This window comes from Phacochoerus africanus, chromosome 2, assembly GCF_016906955.1.
Source record: "Phacochoerus africanus isolate WHEZ1 chromosome 2, ROS_Pafr_v1, whole genome shotgun sequence".
Taxonomy (NCBI): domain Eukaryota; kingdom Metazoa; phylum Chordata; class Mammalia; order Artiodactyla; family Suidae; genus Phacochoerus; species Phacochoerus africanus.
In genome coordinates, this window is record NC_062545.1 from 123,847,872 (window position 1) to 123,867,058 (window position 19,187).

The window sequence follows — 19,187 nt, forward strand, 5'->3', positions numbered from 1 at the left end:
CTATTGTATTCCAATCTGACTAATGATTTCTTCCTATTTTTTAAATCAGTTAAATCCCTATTTCCATATTCATATACCCAAATTAAATAATAACTATATTCTAGATCAAATGTTTCTCTATCCTGTTCTGCACCTTCCCTCATCTACCTCCAAATTAAACAATTTGGGGACTGTTTTTACTTTACTTATCCCTCCTTGCCCTCACTGCCCTCCCCAACTCTTGAATGTTAATGATTTTAGTTCAAGGATGTTATTAAATGCTCCTTTAACATATGTTTTGACTCCTAAAAAACTGCTTTTAAAATTAAAAGTAGTTTTTTCTCATACATTATTGCTCATTTATAGCCAACTATAAATTTTTAAGAATCATTGTTCACCACCATTTTTATGTTCTTTGTCTTCCACTGTCTTGTGGTCTTTGTTCTAATTTTTATTTGGTTGCAACAATTTCCTTGAGTAATTTCTTCAGAAAGGGTACATATATATTATACTTTTGAGTTCAAATCTTTCTTTCTTTACATTTAAATGATATATTGGATGGGCATAAGATTCTTGAGTCAGAGCATTTTCTTTAGGAATTTAAATGATTTCCCACTACATTCCAATTTCAGGGTAGCAGTTTGATATTAGGTTAATACTATTTGCTTAAAATAATATCCTCTCTAAAAGCTTATGTTCTTTATCCTTGGACTTCATAAGCATCACCATAACTAATTTTGTTCGTTAATTTGCGTAGGATTATGAGTACCCTCCTAATCTGAAAACCTTTGCTGTTTGTTATCACAGCAGTTTTATTCTGTTATTTCTTTGATTGCTACTTCTCTTGCTTTTTCTCTTCTTACAATTCTATTATTGGTATATTGGGCCCATGGATCTGATATCTATAGGTTTTCTGTCCATGTTTCATATGGTTTCCATTTCTTCAAGTTTTTTCCCTTTATTAGGAGATATTATTTCCATTTTTTTTAGAATATGAATTTAGTTCTCATTGGTGACTATCTTAGTTTTTCTATTGAATTTTTAAATTCAGAAACAATGCTTTTTTTCTTCCAGAATTTATTTTCTGTGCTCTAATTGCATCTCCTTAAGAATATCATTACTTTTTTTGTTGTTGTTACTTACAGTGCTTGTCTGTCTTTTCCATTAGTTCTGTCTCATAGAAGCTATTTGTTCTTGTTTTTGTTTTTTTTTTTCAATTGAGACCTCTTAAATTGGTTGCCAAATCATACTCACACAGGTTCACAGGTTAGGTTATTGGTGTCTCTTAATGGTGATGACCTGACAGACAGTGAAAGACAGAATTGGAGATTTTTGTCTAATGTCTTAAGAAATGAACTGGAACATCAGCATCTCTTTACTGAAGCATGGAAGGCAGGGCTCTCTGTTCATTCTCAGGAATCTTGAGGAAAGAAAAGGCTGTCCCTTTACCACCCCTGCAGTTTCATCAAGGCTGTGAGCATTGTTTTAATAGGGCATCATTTTAAAGGATGGTAAACTTCAGGTTGGTAGGGGAAGTGTGTCTCTGTGTGCAGAGAGGGGTCTATTTACTATGTAGGCAGAGCTTCCTTAGGCAGGATATCCATGGTCTTTCACCAGACTCTGCCAGAAATGCATACCCTCACTTGGACCATTTGAGACCTCTGAGATGCAAATAAGGATGCTAGAACCTACTTTTTTTTTTCTCTGAGAACTCAAGTGTTCATATTCACTGGTGGCTTCCTTGATTCCCCATAGCAGATCACTCTTTTTCAGCTGTTTTGCCATAACTAGTTATTGGAAGGGAGAAGGGCTTGTGAACATGCTCCCAAATCACCAGCTTCTGAATTTTATGTGAAAAGTGGATTAAGGATTTTTCTTCATTATTATTTGAATAAAAGAAATGATAATCAAAATGAATTAGAATATTGATGTAAAAACAGATTTTACTTGTGTCAAAATGGTCATATGAAAATCTACATATAGCTTTTTTTTTCATTTAAAAATATTTTTTGGCTGTGCCCACAGCCTGTGGAAGTTCCTGGGCCAGGAATCAAGCCTGCACCACAGCAGCCACCTGAGCCACAACAGTGACAATGCCAGTTCCTTAACCCACTGAACCACCAGGGAACTCATATATGCAGATTTTAAAATGCTGTACTTGTTAACTCTGAAAAATATTTTTCCAAAAGAAAAAATTTGAGAGCACTTTTGAAAGTAGCTTTGAAATAAGAAACCATTCTGTTTTCTTATTTCTCACTTAAAAAATTTAACATTTTATTTCCTGATTTTGACTTAGCCTTGACAGACATAACAGCTTGCAGATATAGGTCCTAAAGTCAGTTGTCTGCTAGAAATGTCAAATAAGTCCCCTGTGCTGTGCAGAAACATGGGGGTGCTCATGGTTGGCTGGTAACTTGACAGGTGCAACCATCTTGCCACAGAACAGTTCTGAGGAAACATTACTCAGTGGAATGATGCTTTTTAAATCCTCAATGACCTCCCCTTTGCACTTGACTTTATTTACAGATAGCCTTGGATACCAGTTACTGGACTGTCATTAATCATGTTTTCATCTGGGGCAGCATTGCCACTTACTTCTCCATTTTATTTGCAATGCACAGTAATGGCATCTTTGGCATCTTCCCAAATCAGTTTCCATTTGTTGGTAAGTGAGCCCTACTAACTGCTGTGGCCTAGTGTCAAGCTGTCATTTACATATCTTTGTAATTTATTTTTCTGGGGAGTGGGATGTGGGATGCCCAGTAGTTCTGTCTCTAGGAATTAATTGAGCCAGATATGTGAAGGCTTACAGATATGAAATGAACTCCAAAAGATTAGGTTCTACTCTCCCTACTAGAAGGGACAGTAGGGACAGATGACACAGAAGAATCATCAAAATAGCTGCTTATTGGTCCCTAATCATCCAGATACAGTGAATTGTCCCTTTGCAAACCAGAGGCCCAGCACCTGTAGATCAGGGCTTCCTGAAAAACGTGTGAAGTTCAAGTATGATAGAGGGAAGAGGAAGAAAAACTAGGCTTTCTTTCATGCCACATTATCACCAAATCTCTGCCAAAGTTCCCCTGTGGAACTTATTTGCATTTAGAAAATAAAGAAATACTATGAAATTTATTAATTTTAATTTAAAAAATTGCTAGACATTGGTCTAGAAGTACACAAAGGGTAAGCTCTGTAGTTAGGCAGGGTTTTAAGTGTCATCTCTGCCACTTACAATCTGTGTGACCTTAGGGAACTTTCCTTTGTTTTTCATGCCTTAATGTCTTCAGTTCTGTACTAGAGATATTAATGGTTCCTCTTTTATAGAAAATTTGTAGAGTTAAATAAGATAACGTATATAAAATGCTTAGCATGTAGTTTGATACATAGTACCTTTTCAATAAACATTACCTGTGATGATGATAATGGTGATTAAAGAAAGTGTGGCTCAATGATTGGTTGGGGACATTGCAAGTGATTAGAACAGCAGATGAGTAGTAAAAGACCTCCTAAAATCCCTTAAACCCCTGAGATTCTCCAGAGAGTATACCTCTAGTCTGTCTACCGAGTACACTACCATTATATTCTTCATTTCAAAATGATTCCAAGCAAGGGCCACTGAGCTTTACACAGTGGGTCCATTAATAGACTTTTAAGAGTTTTTGAAATCTCTAGTATGTATGAGCTAAGTTGGTAACAGATATGTTTCTGACTTCATCTCCAAAACTGTGGAAAAGAGATATACAAAGTGATAACCTTCTTGTGCTCAATCAGGCAAGACTGTGATTTGCATCCACTGGTTGGAATATGCAGTCTAGAAAAACAATGCTGAATACACTGCTTCATGTAAAATGCAACGTAAGGGCAACTATAGGGGTATACATTTCCAAAAGCACCTGATGTTATAATTCTATTTAAACACATGTCTACATTTCAGAGTGTTGTATTCAGTTTTTGTCTTGCTCTGTGTTTCCATGGAAATCTTTAAATTTCACCACTCTTACTTAATATGTAACGTTAATCCTTTGTTTACCAAAGGATTCCAACCATGCAGAAGCATGATGGTTATGAATAAGAATTAGCATATTAAGAAAGAAAGAGACATTAAGACTATTTTTAAGTTTTTCTTTCTCTCTTTTTTGGGGGTTGATAAATCTCAAAGTTCAGTGCTTTGACCAGAAGACTTCCAGTCCCAAGAGACCATTTGGGCATGCATAATGAGACTGGAATGCCTTAACTGGAGAAAGTAGTTTATGTGGGGACCACTCTTTCCAGCTAAGCACATACCATCCCAGGAATTAATTACTGAGGTCCAATGAGACTTTTCAAAAGTTAGATCAACATTGAGGTTTAAGAAAAAATAATTTTTTCCTTTTGGTAGCCAGCAGCAAGCAGGAGTGTGGTTTTAAAGTGAAGCTTGTTTTTCCAGCCATGCCTGGGGGATACTGAGCTTCAAGGAGCTCCAAGAGACATTTAATTTATTGAGTCAAATTTGTCTCTGCTCAAGCAACTGGAATAAAATGCTCTTTGGTAGGCAGATTCTATGCTCCTAAGACAGAGAATACAGACATTCCAATAAGTAGCCAAGCCCTCATAACGACAGCCCATTCAAATTCTGTTAACACTGTAGCATTGGGATGGGAAACCTGGGTCACTGGAGGTATCATGTGCCTAGAAAACCAAAAAGAACAAGTTTATTTTGGCAATATAAGAGGGTAGACATCTTCCATATAATTCGTCTCTCTGCCTTACTGACCCTTATTGCTTTGTTTAAACAAACGCCCCAGTATATGAGGTGTGAGTACAAAATAAGAAAATTAGCTCCAGGCTTGGAAATGCATTTCACTACTCTATGAATTAAAATACTGAATAGCTGCATCAGTGATTTTCCAGTGTAGGGAATGATGTTCTTTTCACAAACCTAGGAGCATCCATGATCTCCTTGGAACCTGGATTATTTTGTAACCAAGTGAACATCAGAGAGATCAGTAAGTTGCTTTGAGGCAACTTCTTTGGGGCTGTTGCCTCAATTTAAAAGATTGGCACTGTAGTGGATACAAATCACCTTTTATGACATAGGCAGTTGATAAGACCATTAGTTGAGATTGTACTTGCATCCAGGACATAGACTGTGTAGTTTTGGTATAATAGTTCTGTTGCTTTGATATGATAGTTTTATTCATTTTAAAAATAATGGCTGCTTTGTAGTTGAGGGATCTTGAGGCCAGATAAAACAGTTCTGCCTTAGGAGTGAAGCTGGACTGAGCTGGATCTGAGAATGCCTGGCTTTGTCTGAATTTCCAAGGCCGATCCTACCATTCTTGCCTTCTTCTCATCACCACTGAGCATTCTAGGTATTGGGAAAAATACTCAGTGGTTCTCTCTAGGTACACCAAACCTCACCCTTCCAGAAAAGATCTGTGGGAATAGACAAAGAACCAATTAATTTCATAATTCAGTTCTATTTATAACGATAACATATATTTTTCTTTAATAATAGGAATTGCATGGCATTCCTTGAACCAGAAGTGCATCTGGCTTGTTGTTCTCTTAACGGCAGTGGCTTCAGTTATGCCTATAGTGACATTCAGATTTTTGAGGGTGGATTTATTCCCAACCCTAAGTGATCAGGTATGTTGTGGAGCAGATGGGTATTTGAGGGGCTGGTTCTCTGTTATTGGAATCATGTCTTCTGCCAGATTGGAAGTCAAGGGAAGAGCTAGTGAACATCCCATCAGCAAATACCTACAGGTCATATCACAGTAGATGGAACTGACCACATCTGAATGTACTAGCACTTTGAGTTCCAATGAAGACAACCGTATACATTAAATGTGGGTGGGGAGTCATAAATTACAAGTTAAATTGGGCATTTTTAAAAGTTGTCTTCTGGAAGACAAGCTCACTGGCAGCCTTTTGGACAACTGATCCAAAGTAAAGGCAAGCTGGAGGGAAAGGTGACCTGGGAAAGGTAAAGGTTACAGTAAAAATGAGACAAGGTATGAGGTGAAGGGGCTCTAAATTTTTATAGAAATACAGTAGCTGATTGTTAAACATGGGGGAGATGTTACTTTCTGAATGGATTACAAAAGGGAACAGCAACATGATAGCTGGATTAGAAAACATCAAGTTAAAATTAAAAACAGAACAGATTATAGGGATGTCTAAGCCAAGGGATTAAGAGTACATATTTCACTGTTTTATAGGAAGAGGAACACAAGCAAAATAATGTTAGGTTAGGACAGGACCAGATAAAAAAGAGAAAGGGAAAAACAGGAAACTCACATTTGGAACCATGTCATGAGAAGGGGGAAATATCGATGGGGTGATTGACCAGGCGGATGAACTAAGGTGGAAATTCCCTCACTGTGAAATCCTTCACATTCTGGGGCCAAAGTACAAAAAGATTCCTTCCGAAATGATTCATGGACCCCTTATTATGCTTGTCCTTCCCCTTTGGCTCTGTGAGCTCATTCTGACGTAAACCCAGAAGATGATGGATGAGCTGAAAGAAGGAAAATGGTGTGCATTTCTTCCTATGTTTAGTCAGATTGTGATTTCCTGCTTCATGGCTTTCTCCTGTAACAAAGTCAGCATCCAAGCAGTCAGCTGACTTAGAGAACAAGGTGCCCTGCACCAAACCTTGCATGGTTTTCTCCTCAGTGTTACAGGGAAATGAAAGAAATTCAGGAGACCCTCCCAAATGAGGTTTGAGCTCTTCAAAAGACCACAAGAAACACCAGAGAAATCAAAACCCTGAAAATCTCATGGTACTTTGACCTACCAAATGGTTAGAAATTTCTGATTTGCATTTTCTGAATTTTCTCCTAGTCCACTTACTAATGATGATTGCATTCTGAGAAGTCCTAAAAGAGGGAAAAAGTTTATTTGGGGAAGTGGGACTGTAAGTTGTTATACTGACTGTGTTTGCGTGGTGCAGGCTAGAAAATCTGTACAAGAGTATGTTCCTGTTAATTTAAGATGGGTATATGAGATGGAGACAATAATGAAATATGTCTTAACACTTCCTGCTTGCTTAATAGTCTCGGTAGAAATAAAAACCAGTGTCCAGTGTAATCTTTTGTGTAGAAAATTTGTTTTGTTTTTTTTTTTAGGTGAGAAACTAGCATGTGCAGTGAAGTTGAGTACTTTGTTTTGTTTTTTACTAAAAAACTTCCACTTCACAAAGTGGCCCTCTGCATGGAGTATGTCATTTGGATGCTTCATCTTACTCTGAGTGTCCTTTGTCTCCAGATCCGCCAGTGGCAGAAGGCTCAAAAGAAGGCGAGGCCCCTGTATAGCCGAAAGCCTCAGACTCGGAGATCAAGCTCAAGAAGATCTGGATATGCTTTCGCTCACCAAGAAGGCTATGGAGAGCTTATCACATCTGGAAAAAATATGCGTGCTAAAAATCTACCTCCAACATCAGGGTTGGAAAAGACACCATCTAATAGCACTAGTTGGATTGAAAATTTATGTAAGAAAGCCACAGACACAGTGAGCAGCTTTAGCCAGGATAAAACAGTGAAACTGTGAGTCAAGATGAATTTGAACCACACTGTTATCTTTTCACTTCACCTGGAGCTGAAATAAGCTGGCCCCAGAGTTTGGGATCAGGGTCTAAGGGTGGGGCAGATGGCCTCACTTAACCTAAATCTGTGGCAGATAGTGGCCACGTGCCCATCCAAAAGGTTGTACTCTATTGAAAACCAGGCCAGGGATCACTGTCTAATTCGTGAATTGGTGGACAAAACGCTCAAAACATCAGCAGTTTTTATTAACCTACATACCAACTGATATGAATTTTAGGATCCTATTTATGGAGAAATACTTGTAAATCTGTATCTATAGAGAATGGGTATTTTGGTGGGTAAGAGGGTGCCTTCATAAGCTATTATCCAGCTGAAAAGCATCCTTGTGACAGACTAACACGTATTTAAGATCAGCTATTCCCAAGATACATTTTTAAGATGTCAAATGTGTACTAAGGTGCTTTCAGACTTACAGCAGCTTGTCAGTCTCTAATCTTTATCTCTACCTTTGTCTTCTGCCAGGACAATGTATCACCTTCATGCCTGAAAAGCAGAAAAACGTGTTGGTGTTCCTCACTGTTTTTGGTCTAGAGACAAAGTACATGGAGCATTCTTTACAGTGGGATAGGATTATGGTTTGGCCATATCTATTCAAAAAATTCTCAGGGTCATGTTCATGAAATGTCAAAAAGACTCTCTAGAAAGTATTCTAAATACTTTTTAATGACTTGTGTAACAAACCTCAGTAGTTATTTGCTCTGCATCATCCAGACCTATTAATGGAATCAGAAAACCACTGGAATTTCATACTTTGATGATAATATTCCATATATTATACTTTAAACATTTCCACCTTTAGAAAGTACAGATTTGAAACCAAGAAAATTACTTAATTACTATTTAAATATGTAGGTTTAGGTCATTCAGAGTTAGTTGCTTTTGATACTCAGCTGTCATATTTATAACTCAAACATATGCGGTTGTTTTTTGGAGATGTTCCAGTCCAAATTTCAGTCCCCATGTGAGTCTCCAGTGTAGTATCTGTGAAAGAATTCAAGCAGATTTGTGTTCCATTTCTGGATCTATCACTTTTTACCTCTGTAACTTTGAGCAGGTAATGTTCTTCCTCTGAGACTCAGTTTCTTCCTCTGTAAAAGGAGGATATGCTACCTACCTCATGTGGTTGTTTGAAGATTGTTGAAGTACCAACTCTTAAATCATTAAAAACATAAATATCATGTGAATAGATGATGAGTTAGGTTCCATTTAATTCCTCATCAGAATAACAGAGCAATTTGAAAACAGCAAACATGAAGAGCTGGAATTTGCATAATCAGTGGGAAAGGGTTCAATGAAATGAGACTGCAAAGTAAGATATAAAACTGGTTAATGTCCTGAAGGGAAATAACCTTGGAGGTAAGTTTCTCTATCAGAGAGCAAAAATAAATCATCATCATGCCTTATCAATTTTCTACAAATCAGCCTCCAACTCTACAGAGACCTCGATCTGGTCTCTGTTGAATTAGTAATCAAATAATTAATATTCCCCAAGAGAGTCAGATGGCTCTTGGGTAGGCTTGGTGGATAATGAGCTGGTATATTAATGGATCAACAAATTTTGGGAGACTTAATTTCCAAGTTGGAGGTAACTTTTCCTAAATGGGATACATGTAAAGAAGCCTAATACAGTGCTTTAATCATATTTTATGCTCATAGATGTCTACTTTTCTTTTATATACCTGTGTAGACTTATCTAGATGTTAGTTTTCAATGTCTAATTTGTCATTAGTTTTACTGTGCTTGTTTGCTTTTTAGTAACATTTTTGATAGATTTGAAAACTTTCAGTAAATATTTTGGCAGTACGAGGGTGTTTGATATTTTGTCTCTTTATTGGAAACTCATTGGGAAGACTTATTTCATTGATGAACTGATTTTTTCCCCTCTCCTTTACATGCCTAGGCAAAATGTACATCATTCTTAAGATCAGTGTCAAGAATAAAATAAACCAATTTGATGTATGTTTAAGGGATGGGAAAGATTAGGAATGGTCCACATTTGCAAATTCATTTCAAATTAAATAAGGCTTTTTATAAAGAGATAATGTGGATAGTTGTGAGAGATACAGATTATAAGTTTACTTTGGTCCCATGAGATCCAAAATAACTTACACACACCCATTGCAAGATCATTCAAATGCCAGGGATCATTCTGAACGAAGATAAAAAGCCTGGGGAGTTATGGTGATGCACTGGGGAATAATGAAATTTTTGTCTTACATAAGCATTATCAGATTATTTGGAAAGAAAAACAATTCTATATTCAGGACTGAAGTTGGTAACCTTGTGTTTTCAAAGTCTGTGTCCAAGTTTTGTGCTCTTATAGACAACTACAAATGGTATGTATTTCCTGAATGAGGGATTAAGATGGAAAAATAGGACTGGGAGCTTACCTACTCCCCACAAACACATCAAAAATATACCTACATGTAGAACAAGTCTCATAGAAAGCTAATTGGAAACTGGCAGAAGAACTCCTATACAACCAAAGCTGCAAGAAAGATCTCCACGTAACAAAGTAAGACAGAGGACAGGCATCAGTTTTGGACCCATGACCCTGAGAGGAATCTGAAAGGAAGAGATGTTTTGCATGGGTGGACCCTCTCCTGGGAGAGCAAGCAGGTTGATTTACAACCTGGGTGTCCGTGTCCTGGGGAACAGCACGGAAGAGACAAGTCTTGTTGGCTACTTGGAGAGGTGCTAGGACAGAGAGAAGGGCTGGAGAAGCACAGGACCATGTGTGTGCTAGTTTGCCAACAATCTGGGCATAGAGAGCCTTTCAATGGTGGCTACTGCCTCACTGCACTCCCCAATCCCAGTGGAGTGAGCATCTCAGCACCACCTACTCCACACCACAGCTTGGCATGACACCTGGGCCAACCAGCCCTGGGAAAAGACTTGGTATAGCTACTCAGAGATAGACTGGGGTCTGGTGGTGGTGGTCATTGTCAGTACATGGCTGAGTGGTCCTGCAAGAGCATGCCATAGTTAGTCTCCCAGCCCATTGAGAGCTCAAGCCCTACCTACACCACATCCATATTCCAGCTTAGCATTGGATCTGGGGCAGACAGTTCCTGGGAGAAGTCTGCCACAGAGGCAGCCCAGGCCTCTCATGGAAGCTCAGTCACCTCAATTCTTGCAGCCATGAAGCCCTGACCTGAGCCCTAGACTAGTGAATGCTCCACCCTATCCACTCAACACCATACTGCTGCACTAAAAATGGGACTAACACAACAGGGGGAGAGATGTGACCATGAGCTGCATCCTAATGGAGCCACAGAGGCCTACACAGGCAGCACATCAGCCCTCTGTTAGTATGTGGTCCCCACTTGATTCAGTATTAACCTCCTTTGGGGCAGGGCATGCACTAAGGGGGAATGGAACCTGAGTAAGCTTGACCATCATGGCTTCTACTCTAATAACTGGCTATCAGATCCTGCTCCTGACAGGTCAGAAACAGCCACAAAGTAGACAGGAAGTCTCACCTCATACCTGGCACAGGCTTTAGACTCTCTGACACCAGCCACACCCTCTATCAAAGGGAAAATAGCACACCTGGAAGAAAGATGTGGCTGGTGTTTGTATAAAAACCAACACTCTCACCAAAGATATTACATATTACACATACACAGAGTCTATATAGGGATGCTCCCACATAAAAACAGCCCTTCAAGAGCACAAAAGATAAATTTCTCCTAAATTCACAGAGATAGAGAAAGTTAAATGAGATGAAAATGCATAAAATACTCCCAATAAAAAGAGAATTCCCCTGAAAGAACATATAATGAAACAGAGTTCACTAGTTTACCAGCTCCCAAGTTAAAAAATTTGGTAATAAAAATACTAACTGAAGATTATTTCTAGAAATACAAATCACTGTAATAGGGGATTAGAAACTATAAAGATGGGCCAATCAAAAAGTGATAATTCAATTTCTGAGATAAAAACAATCTAGAAGCAAAAGATAGCTGACTAAATGACACAGAAGAATGCATATGTCATCTGGAAGATTGGGTGAGTTCCATCATTCTATCAGAACAATATACAAATGAAAAAAAATGAAGGCAACATATGAGATCTGTGGGATAATATGAAACATGCCAAACTACAGATAACAGGGGTTCCAGAAGGAGAAGAAAGAAGGGTTCCAAAATATATTTGAAGAAATTATGACTGAAAATTCAAATCTAAAGAAAGGAACAGATACCCTGGTATAGGAAGCACAGAGGGTCTCAAATAAGATGAACACAAACAGACCCATGCCAAAAACATAATTAAAATGTCAAAAGTTAGATAAGAGAGAATTCCAAAGGCAGACCTGCTCAAGTCTCAGTTCCTCTTCTAACCACAATAGTATGAAACTAGAAATAAAATCACAGAAAGAAAAATGGGAAAAGAATGAATATGTGGATACTAAAAAAACATGCCAATAAGAATCCAGTGGGTCAATGATTAAATCACAGAAGAAATAAGAAAACTCAAGACAAAAGAAAATGAAAATTCAAGACAGAAGAAAATGAAAACACAACTATACAAAGTCTATGGGATGCAGCAAAAGCAGATCTAACAGGGAAGTTCATAGAGATGCAGACTTCATCAATAAATAAGAAAAGTCTCAAATAAATAATGTAGCTTGCCACCTAAAAGAATTAGAAAAAGAAGAACAAAGACTAAAGTCAGCAGAAGGAAGGAGATCATAAAGATCAGAGAGGAAATAAATAACAAAGAGTCTAAAATAACAAAAGATAAATCAAGAGCTGGTTTTTTGAAACAAAATTAACAATTTTTTGCCAGGCACTAAGAAGGAGAGAGAGGATCCAAATAAAGTAAGAAATGACAGAGAAGAAATAACAACTGATATCACAGAAATACAAAAAAAATCACAAGCAAATACTATGAACAGTTATGTGCCAAATAAGTTGGACAATTTAGAAGACAAATTTCTAGAAACATACAGCCTGCCAAGAGTGATTTGAGAAGAAACATAATTTGAACAGACTAATCTCTACAAGTGAAATAGATTCTATGACAAAAACAAAACAAACAAAAATCCCCTGCAAATAAAAGTGCATGACCAGATAGTTTCACTAGGGAATCCAACGAAACATATAAAGAACTTATACCAGTCCTTCTCAAACTACTCCAAATAATTTAAGGAACCCTCTCAAATTCACTCTATTAGGCAACCATTACCCTGATAGCAAGTCCACACAAAGACATACAAATAAGAAAATTATGGTCCAATATCTTCGATGAATACAGATTCAAAAATCTTCAACAAACTATTAGCAAATCAAATTCAACAGTACATAAAAAGGATCATACATAAAGTTTGATTCATTTCAGGATCACAAGGATGGTTCAACATATTCGAATAAATGTGATATAAACACATTAAATGAAAGATAACTATGTGATCATCTCAATCACAAAAAACTATTTGACAAAATTCAACATCCATTCAAGATAAAAACTGTCATCAAAGCAGGTATAAAGGGAACATATCTCAACATAATAAAGACCATTTGCAACAAACCACAACAACATAATACTTGAATGGTGGAAAGCTGAAAGTCTACCCTTAAATTCAGGAATAAGACAAGGATGCCCATTCTGACCATTTCTATTCGATATATTATTGAAAGTCCTAGTCACAGCAATCAAATAAGAAAAAGAAATTGAAAGTACCCAAACTGGAAAGCAAGAGGTAAAACTATTTTCAGATGACATGATACTGCATATGGAGAACCCTAAATTCTACACACACACACACACACACACACACACAAAATCATTAGAACTAATACGTGAATTCAGTAAGGTCACAGGTACAAGTTTTGAAATCTGTGGCATTTCTATACACTAACAACAAAGTATCAGAAAGAGAAATTAAGGAAACAATCCCATTTACCATCACACCAAAAACAAATTACTTAAGAATAAACCTACCTAAGGAAGCAAAAAATATATGTTCCAAAAACTACGACATGGATGAAAAGTTGAAGATAACATAAAAAGATGGAAAGTTATACTGTGTTCTTGGATTGGAAGAATCATTGTCAAAATGCCTATACTACCTAAGGCAATCTACAGATTTAATGCAAACCCGATAAAAATGGCATTTTTCCAGAGAATGAGAACAAATAATTTTAAAATATGTATGGGAACAAAAAAGACCCTGAATGGCAAGAATATATGATGGAGAAAAGACAATATTTTCAATAAGTGGTATTGGACAGCTACATGTAAAAGAATGAAAATAGAACATTCTTTAACACCATGTACAAAAATAAACTCAAAATGGATTGAACATCTAAATGTAAGACTTGATATTATAAAACTCTTAGAGGAAAACAGGATACTCTGACCTAAATCACAGCAATATTTTTTTTGATCCATCTTTTAGAGTTACAGAAATAAAAGCTAAAATAAACAAATGGGAACTAATTAAATTTAGAAGCTTTTGCATAGGAAAGGAAACCATTGACAAAGCAAAAAGACAACCTATTGAATGTAAGAAAACAAGTGCAATGATGTGACAGGGAAAGGCAATTCAAAACCACAATGAGATATCACCTCACGTCTGTCACAATGGCTATTATTAAAAGGTCTACAAATAACACATTGGCAAGGAACTGGAAAAAAAGGCAACTCTTACACACTGTTAATGGGAATGCAGCCACTGTGGAAAACAGTATGGAGATTGCTCAAAAAACCAAAAGGATTTTAGTTTTGCATAACACCTAGCAATTCCACTCTTGGTCTGGGTATACATCTGAAAGGGAAAAAAGCAACCAAAAACACTAATTCAGGAAGATGTATGTACCCCAATGTTCACAGAAGCATGATTTACAATTTCCAAAATGTGAAAGAAAGCAAGCTGTGTGTTCCTCAACAGACGAATGGATAAAGAAGATATGGTATATGTATACAACAGAATACTACTCAGCCATAAAGAAGAATGAAATTTTGCAACTTGCAGCAACATGGATCAACTTAGAAGGCATTATGCTAAGTGAAATAGGTCAGATAAAGAAAGACAAGTTTTATATGATACCACTTAGATGTGGAATCTAAAAAATACAGTAAATTAGTGAATATAACAAAAAAGGAGCAGACACAAATATAGAGGACAATCTAGTTGTTACCAGTGGTGAGACAGTGGAGGGGCAATATAGGGGTGAGGAAGTGGGAGGTACAAACTATTGGTTGGAAGAAAGCTTACAAGGATGTATTGAAAAACATGGGCAATAAAGTCAATATTTTGTAATAATTGTAAATTGGGTGTAACCTTTAAAAATTATGTCAAAAATTAAATTTAAAAAAATCCTAAAATTTATATGGAACCATGAAAGACACAGAATTGCCAAAGCAATCCTAAGGAAAAACAACAAAACGAGGTATAACCCTTTCAGACTTCACACTATATTACAAAGCTACAGTAATCAAAACAGAACAGTATTGGCCCCAAACCAGACATATACATCAATGGAATAGGATAGAAAGCCCAGAAATAAACCCATGTACTTATGGTTAATTAGTCTACAAATGAAGCAGGAATACTGGATAAAAGACAGTTTCTTCAACAAGTAGTGTTGAAAAAGCTGGATAGCTATGTGTAAATAAGTGAAATCAAAACATTCCCTCACACATAAAATACATAAAAATCAACTCAAAGTGTTTTAAAGACTTAATTATAAGTCCCAACACCATAGAACTCCTAGAAGAAACCATAAGCAAAACATTCTCTGGCATAAATCGAAGCAATATTTTCTTAGTCCATCTCCCAAGGCCAAAGAAATAAAAGCAAAAATAAACACATGGACCTAATCAAACTTAAAAGCTTTTGCAAAGCAAGGGAAACCATTAACAAAATGAAAAGAAAACCTACAGAATAGGAGAAAATATTTGTAATTGATGTGACCAACAAGGGATTAATATCCAAAAAATATATATATAATAGCATATAAAACTCAATATCAAAAAAATCAAAACATAGACATTTAAAAAAGACATATAGATGGTCAATAGGCACATGAAATGATGCTCAACATCACTAATTATTAGAGAAATGCAAATCAAAACCTCAATGAGGTATCATCTCAACTGGTCAGAATGGTTACCATTAAAAAGTCTATAAATAATAAATGCTGGAGAGGATGTGGAGAAAAGGGTCCCTTCTACTCTGCTGATCAAAATGCAAATTGGTGCAGCTATTATGGAAAACAGTATGGAGGTACCTCAGAAAAGTAAATGTAGAACTATCATATGACCCAGCAATCCCACTCCTGGGCATATACCCTGAAAAGAGGAAAACTTTAAAAAGATACATGTACCCCAATGTTCATAGCATTGTTTACAATAGCTAAGACATGGACGCAACCAAAGTGCCCATCAATAAATTATTGGCTTAAGAGGATGTGGTGTGCGGGGTTCCCATTGTGGCTCAGCAGGTTAAGAACCCAATGTAGTCTCCGTGAGGATGTGCATTTGGTACTTGGCCTCACTCAGTGGGTTAAAGATCAGGCATTGCTGCTAGCTGTGGCATAGGTCTTAGATGCAGCTCGGATCTGGTGTTGCTGTGGCTGTGGCATAGGCCTCAATTGCAGCTCCAGTTCAACCCCTGGCCTAGGAACGTCTATATGCTGCAGGTGTGGCTATAAAAAGAAAAAAAAAAGATGTGTACACACACACACACACACACACACACACACACACACAGCTGGAGGCAGATGAAACAAACAGCAGATCTAAAATGGGAAACAAGATCTGTTCTTTTAAAATTATTAGTTTTTTATTGAAGTGTGTTTATAATATTTAGTTTCAGGTGTAAAGAATAATGATTACAAATGAATGTATATCCAAAACAAAAAAAGACACACACACACACACAAACATATATATATATATATGATGGAAAGAAAGCAAGAGAGAGAAAGAGAGAAAGAAAGGGATGGAGGGAGAACTGAAGACAGGAGATAAGAGTTTCCAGATATACATCTCTTAAAGTGATGTGACCTGCAAAATCATTTAATTTCTCAAAGAAAAAAACAGACTGTATTTGAATAGCAAGTACAGAATCTCTTTCATGTTCAGCATGAGATCAAGGAAATTTTATTGGAATGGTAGTCAGGAGCTCTGGCTTCTTGCAGTGGTGATGCTGCTGATTTCTCTGAGGGGTGGGGGCATGCCACTTACCTTAATGTCCATCTATCCAGGGAGAAATTGGTCAGCATGGTCTCAGCCCCTTTCTCATCCACACATTCTGTGAGCTGTTTTTGCTAGTATTGTCCACTATGTATTTGCAATTGTTTTCGATTGGAGGGAGGGAAGGAAGGAGGAAGTGAGAAAGAAAGAGAAGAGAGGAGAGAGAGGGAGAGAGGGAGTGGGGAGAGAGGAGAGAGAAGGGTGTGTGTGTGTGGAGAAATCAGTCAAAAGTGGATGCTCTCTTAAGGGCAGGGTTTGGTTCTTGCACTAGCTTGCATTTCCCTAGAATAGTCTCTGAAGTCTTGCTATCTTCAGGTCCTTCTCAGCTCACTACAGAGGTACTAAACCCTACGGTAGTGCTTTTTTTCTGGGTCAGTTGAACACAGTAAGTTTCTTGCTCATGATTCATTAAGATCTTATATGTCCTTTCCTCTCTGCCATTTTAAATATCACAGGTATAAGGAAATAAAGATATGACACTCAAGCCCAGTAAGAAGAGGGACATGTTAAATTCCTCTCTGTTTTTCCCTGGGGTTAGAGGAGATTATATGGATCCCAGCTTCCTCAGGATTCAAGCTGAAACAGTAGAACTTCAGCTATTTCCTTCATAGTTATATAAAACTTTTCAGATTATGTATCTACTGAAACTTTTCAGTTTATGGACTCTTTGGGCCTGACAACAACCCTGTGAGGTGGTCAGCATGTTCATGTTAAACCCATTTTTAGGAAGAGGAAACTGAAGAACAGATAGGTTAAGTGGCTTGTCCAATATCACACACAAAAAAATGCAAGAGCTAGAACTCACTGAGCTCTGACACCAAATCTGCAGCTTCTCACTTGCAACTCTTTGTTCCAAACCAAGCTCTCCTCATAGACCTGGGATTTCTAAACAGTCCATCTTGCCTCTAAAACAGTCATTCAATTTCTCCAGGATACAGATTCAGAGAAGAAATGCCAACAAATGTCAAACTGTTGTGAAATGTATATTTCAGGTGTTCTCTTCCCCTCTCAATGCAAATTAGCAAGATTTCCTCATTCCTTTATGCATTTATGGAGTTAGTTATGGGTGGAGTACAGACAAGGGAAATAAACATGCCTCATACTATTTTTTGGTTTAATTACTAGAAAATACAACAAATCAGAAAGGCTTTACTTCTGGTTTTTATGATCAGGAATTTCATTACTCTATCAGTATGTGCACAAAATGTTTTGAGATTGATCTGATCTAATTATCTCAGTTTAATAACTCAGAATTACTATTTTATATTAAAAAGATCAGACACAAAGTTTAATAGGGGAAGAAGCCAGAAATGATGGTGCCTTCTGGACTGTTAATGGACTTTTGCAAGTCAGGGATCAGATAATCACGTGGGGCCACAGCTTTCCAATTTTTACATTAACATCTGGTATTAAATGTCTGCAATGGGTTCTACTGCGTCACATTTCATTCCTCGGTGAGAAATCATAAACTTTTGCAATTCTCTAGTCTAAGCATTTTGCCGAACTGCCTGGAAGCCAGAACTAAATGACCCATGTGTTTCAAAAATGCTCATTGCAAAAGATTTGGAGGACTGGGCTGGGCTGCTCTGAAGGACTGGAGCTATGACTTAACCAAGGAAGGGGCTATCTGTCCTCATGTTTCAAAACTTCCTGGCAGACCCATTCCTGTAACTGGTGCAGAATGCAAATCAGCTTGGAGCTGTGTACGTAAACGACCAGAGTTCAAGAAATAATAACGATGAGCTGGCCAGAAATCTCTGGCTATCTAAGTTTGGTTCCCGTAAAGTTTATGAGGGCAAGTTTAAGTTTTTAATAAATTGCAGCCCTGGTTTATAAAAAAATGTTATTGGACCAGGATGCATAGTGAAATGGTGGTTGACTTACTTTAGAAGTAAAGTCATGCTCAAGGGGAAATGCAGTCATTTCAAACTTGTCACAAATGTTTCCATGCTCCTTGTCATAAGTAAGTGTGAGCAGTGAGTAGGCTGTTTATTTAATGGTTGGTAATTTTATTTCTAGTCCCTTTTCTGACTATCTCTCCTCAGTGCGCAGCACTATATAAATATATAAGTACAAACTGATGCACAGAGATTGGACAGAAATTGCATTGACTCCAGCACATCCTCAGAAAATGTTTGAATAAATTTGCTATTACATTCTTGAGGTGATAACACTTTTGCTAAATGATGATTGAAAAAGAATTAATTTGGGATCATAATTAGGTGATTGGGAGAGATATTAATGGGGGGATGTGCTTAGGCTGTGGGATGGAAATCCTGTGAAATTAGATTGTTATGATCATTATACAACTACAGACGTGATACATTTATTTGAGTAATAAAAAAATAAAATAAAATTATCAATCAGTTCAGCAAGGACACTGACCAATAAGAATGGACAGGGCCATTAATGACT

The 19,187-nt window shown here is 37.2% G+C and overlaps 1 protein-coding gene across 6 annotated transcripts in view; it reads left to right on the plus strand.

The window, feature by feature from the left end:
- ATP8B4 (ATPase phospholipid transporting 8B4 (putative)) overlaps positions 1-9,371 on the plus strand; it is a 256,893-nt gene extending 247,522 nt beyond the window's left edge. For 4 of the 6 annotated variants that reach the window (XM_047766387.1, XM_047766388.1, XM_047766392.1 and 1 more), the window contains 3 exons: positions 2,506-2,644; positions 5,477-5,607; positions 7,231-9,371. In XM_047766387.1, the coding sequence (XP_047622343.1) occupies positions 2,506-2,644; positions 5,477-5,607; positions 7,231-7,512 (552 nt within the window). In that variant the 3' untranslated portion in view covers positions 7,513-9,371. The remainder of the gene's footprint in view (positions 1-2,505; positions 2,645-5,476; positions 5,608-7,230) is intronic. The other 2 variants (XM_047766391.1, XM_047766390.1) reach the window with 2 other exon arrangements.
- The last annotated feature ends 9,816 nt before the right edge of the window (positions 9,372-19,187 follow it).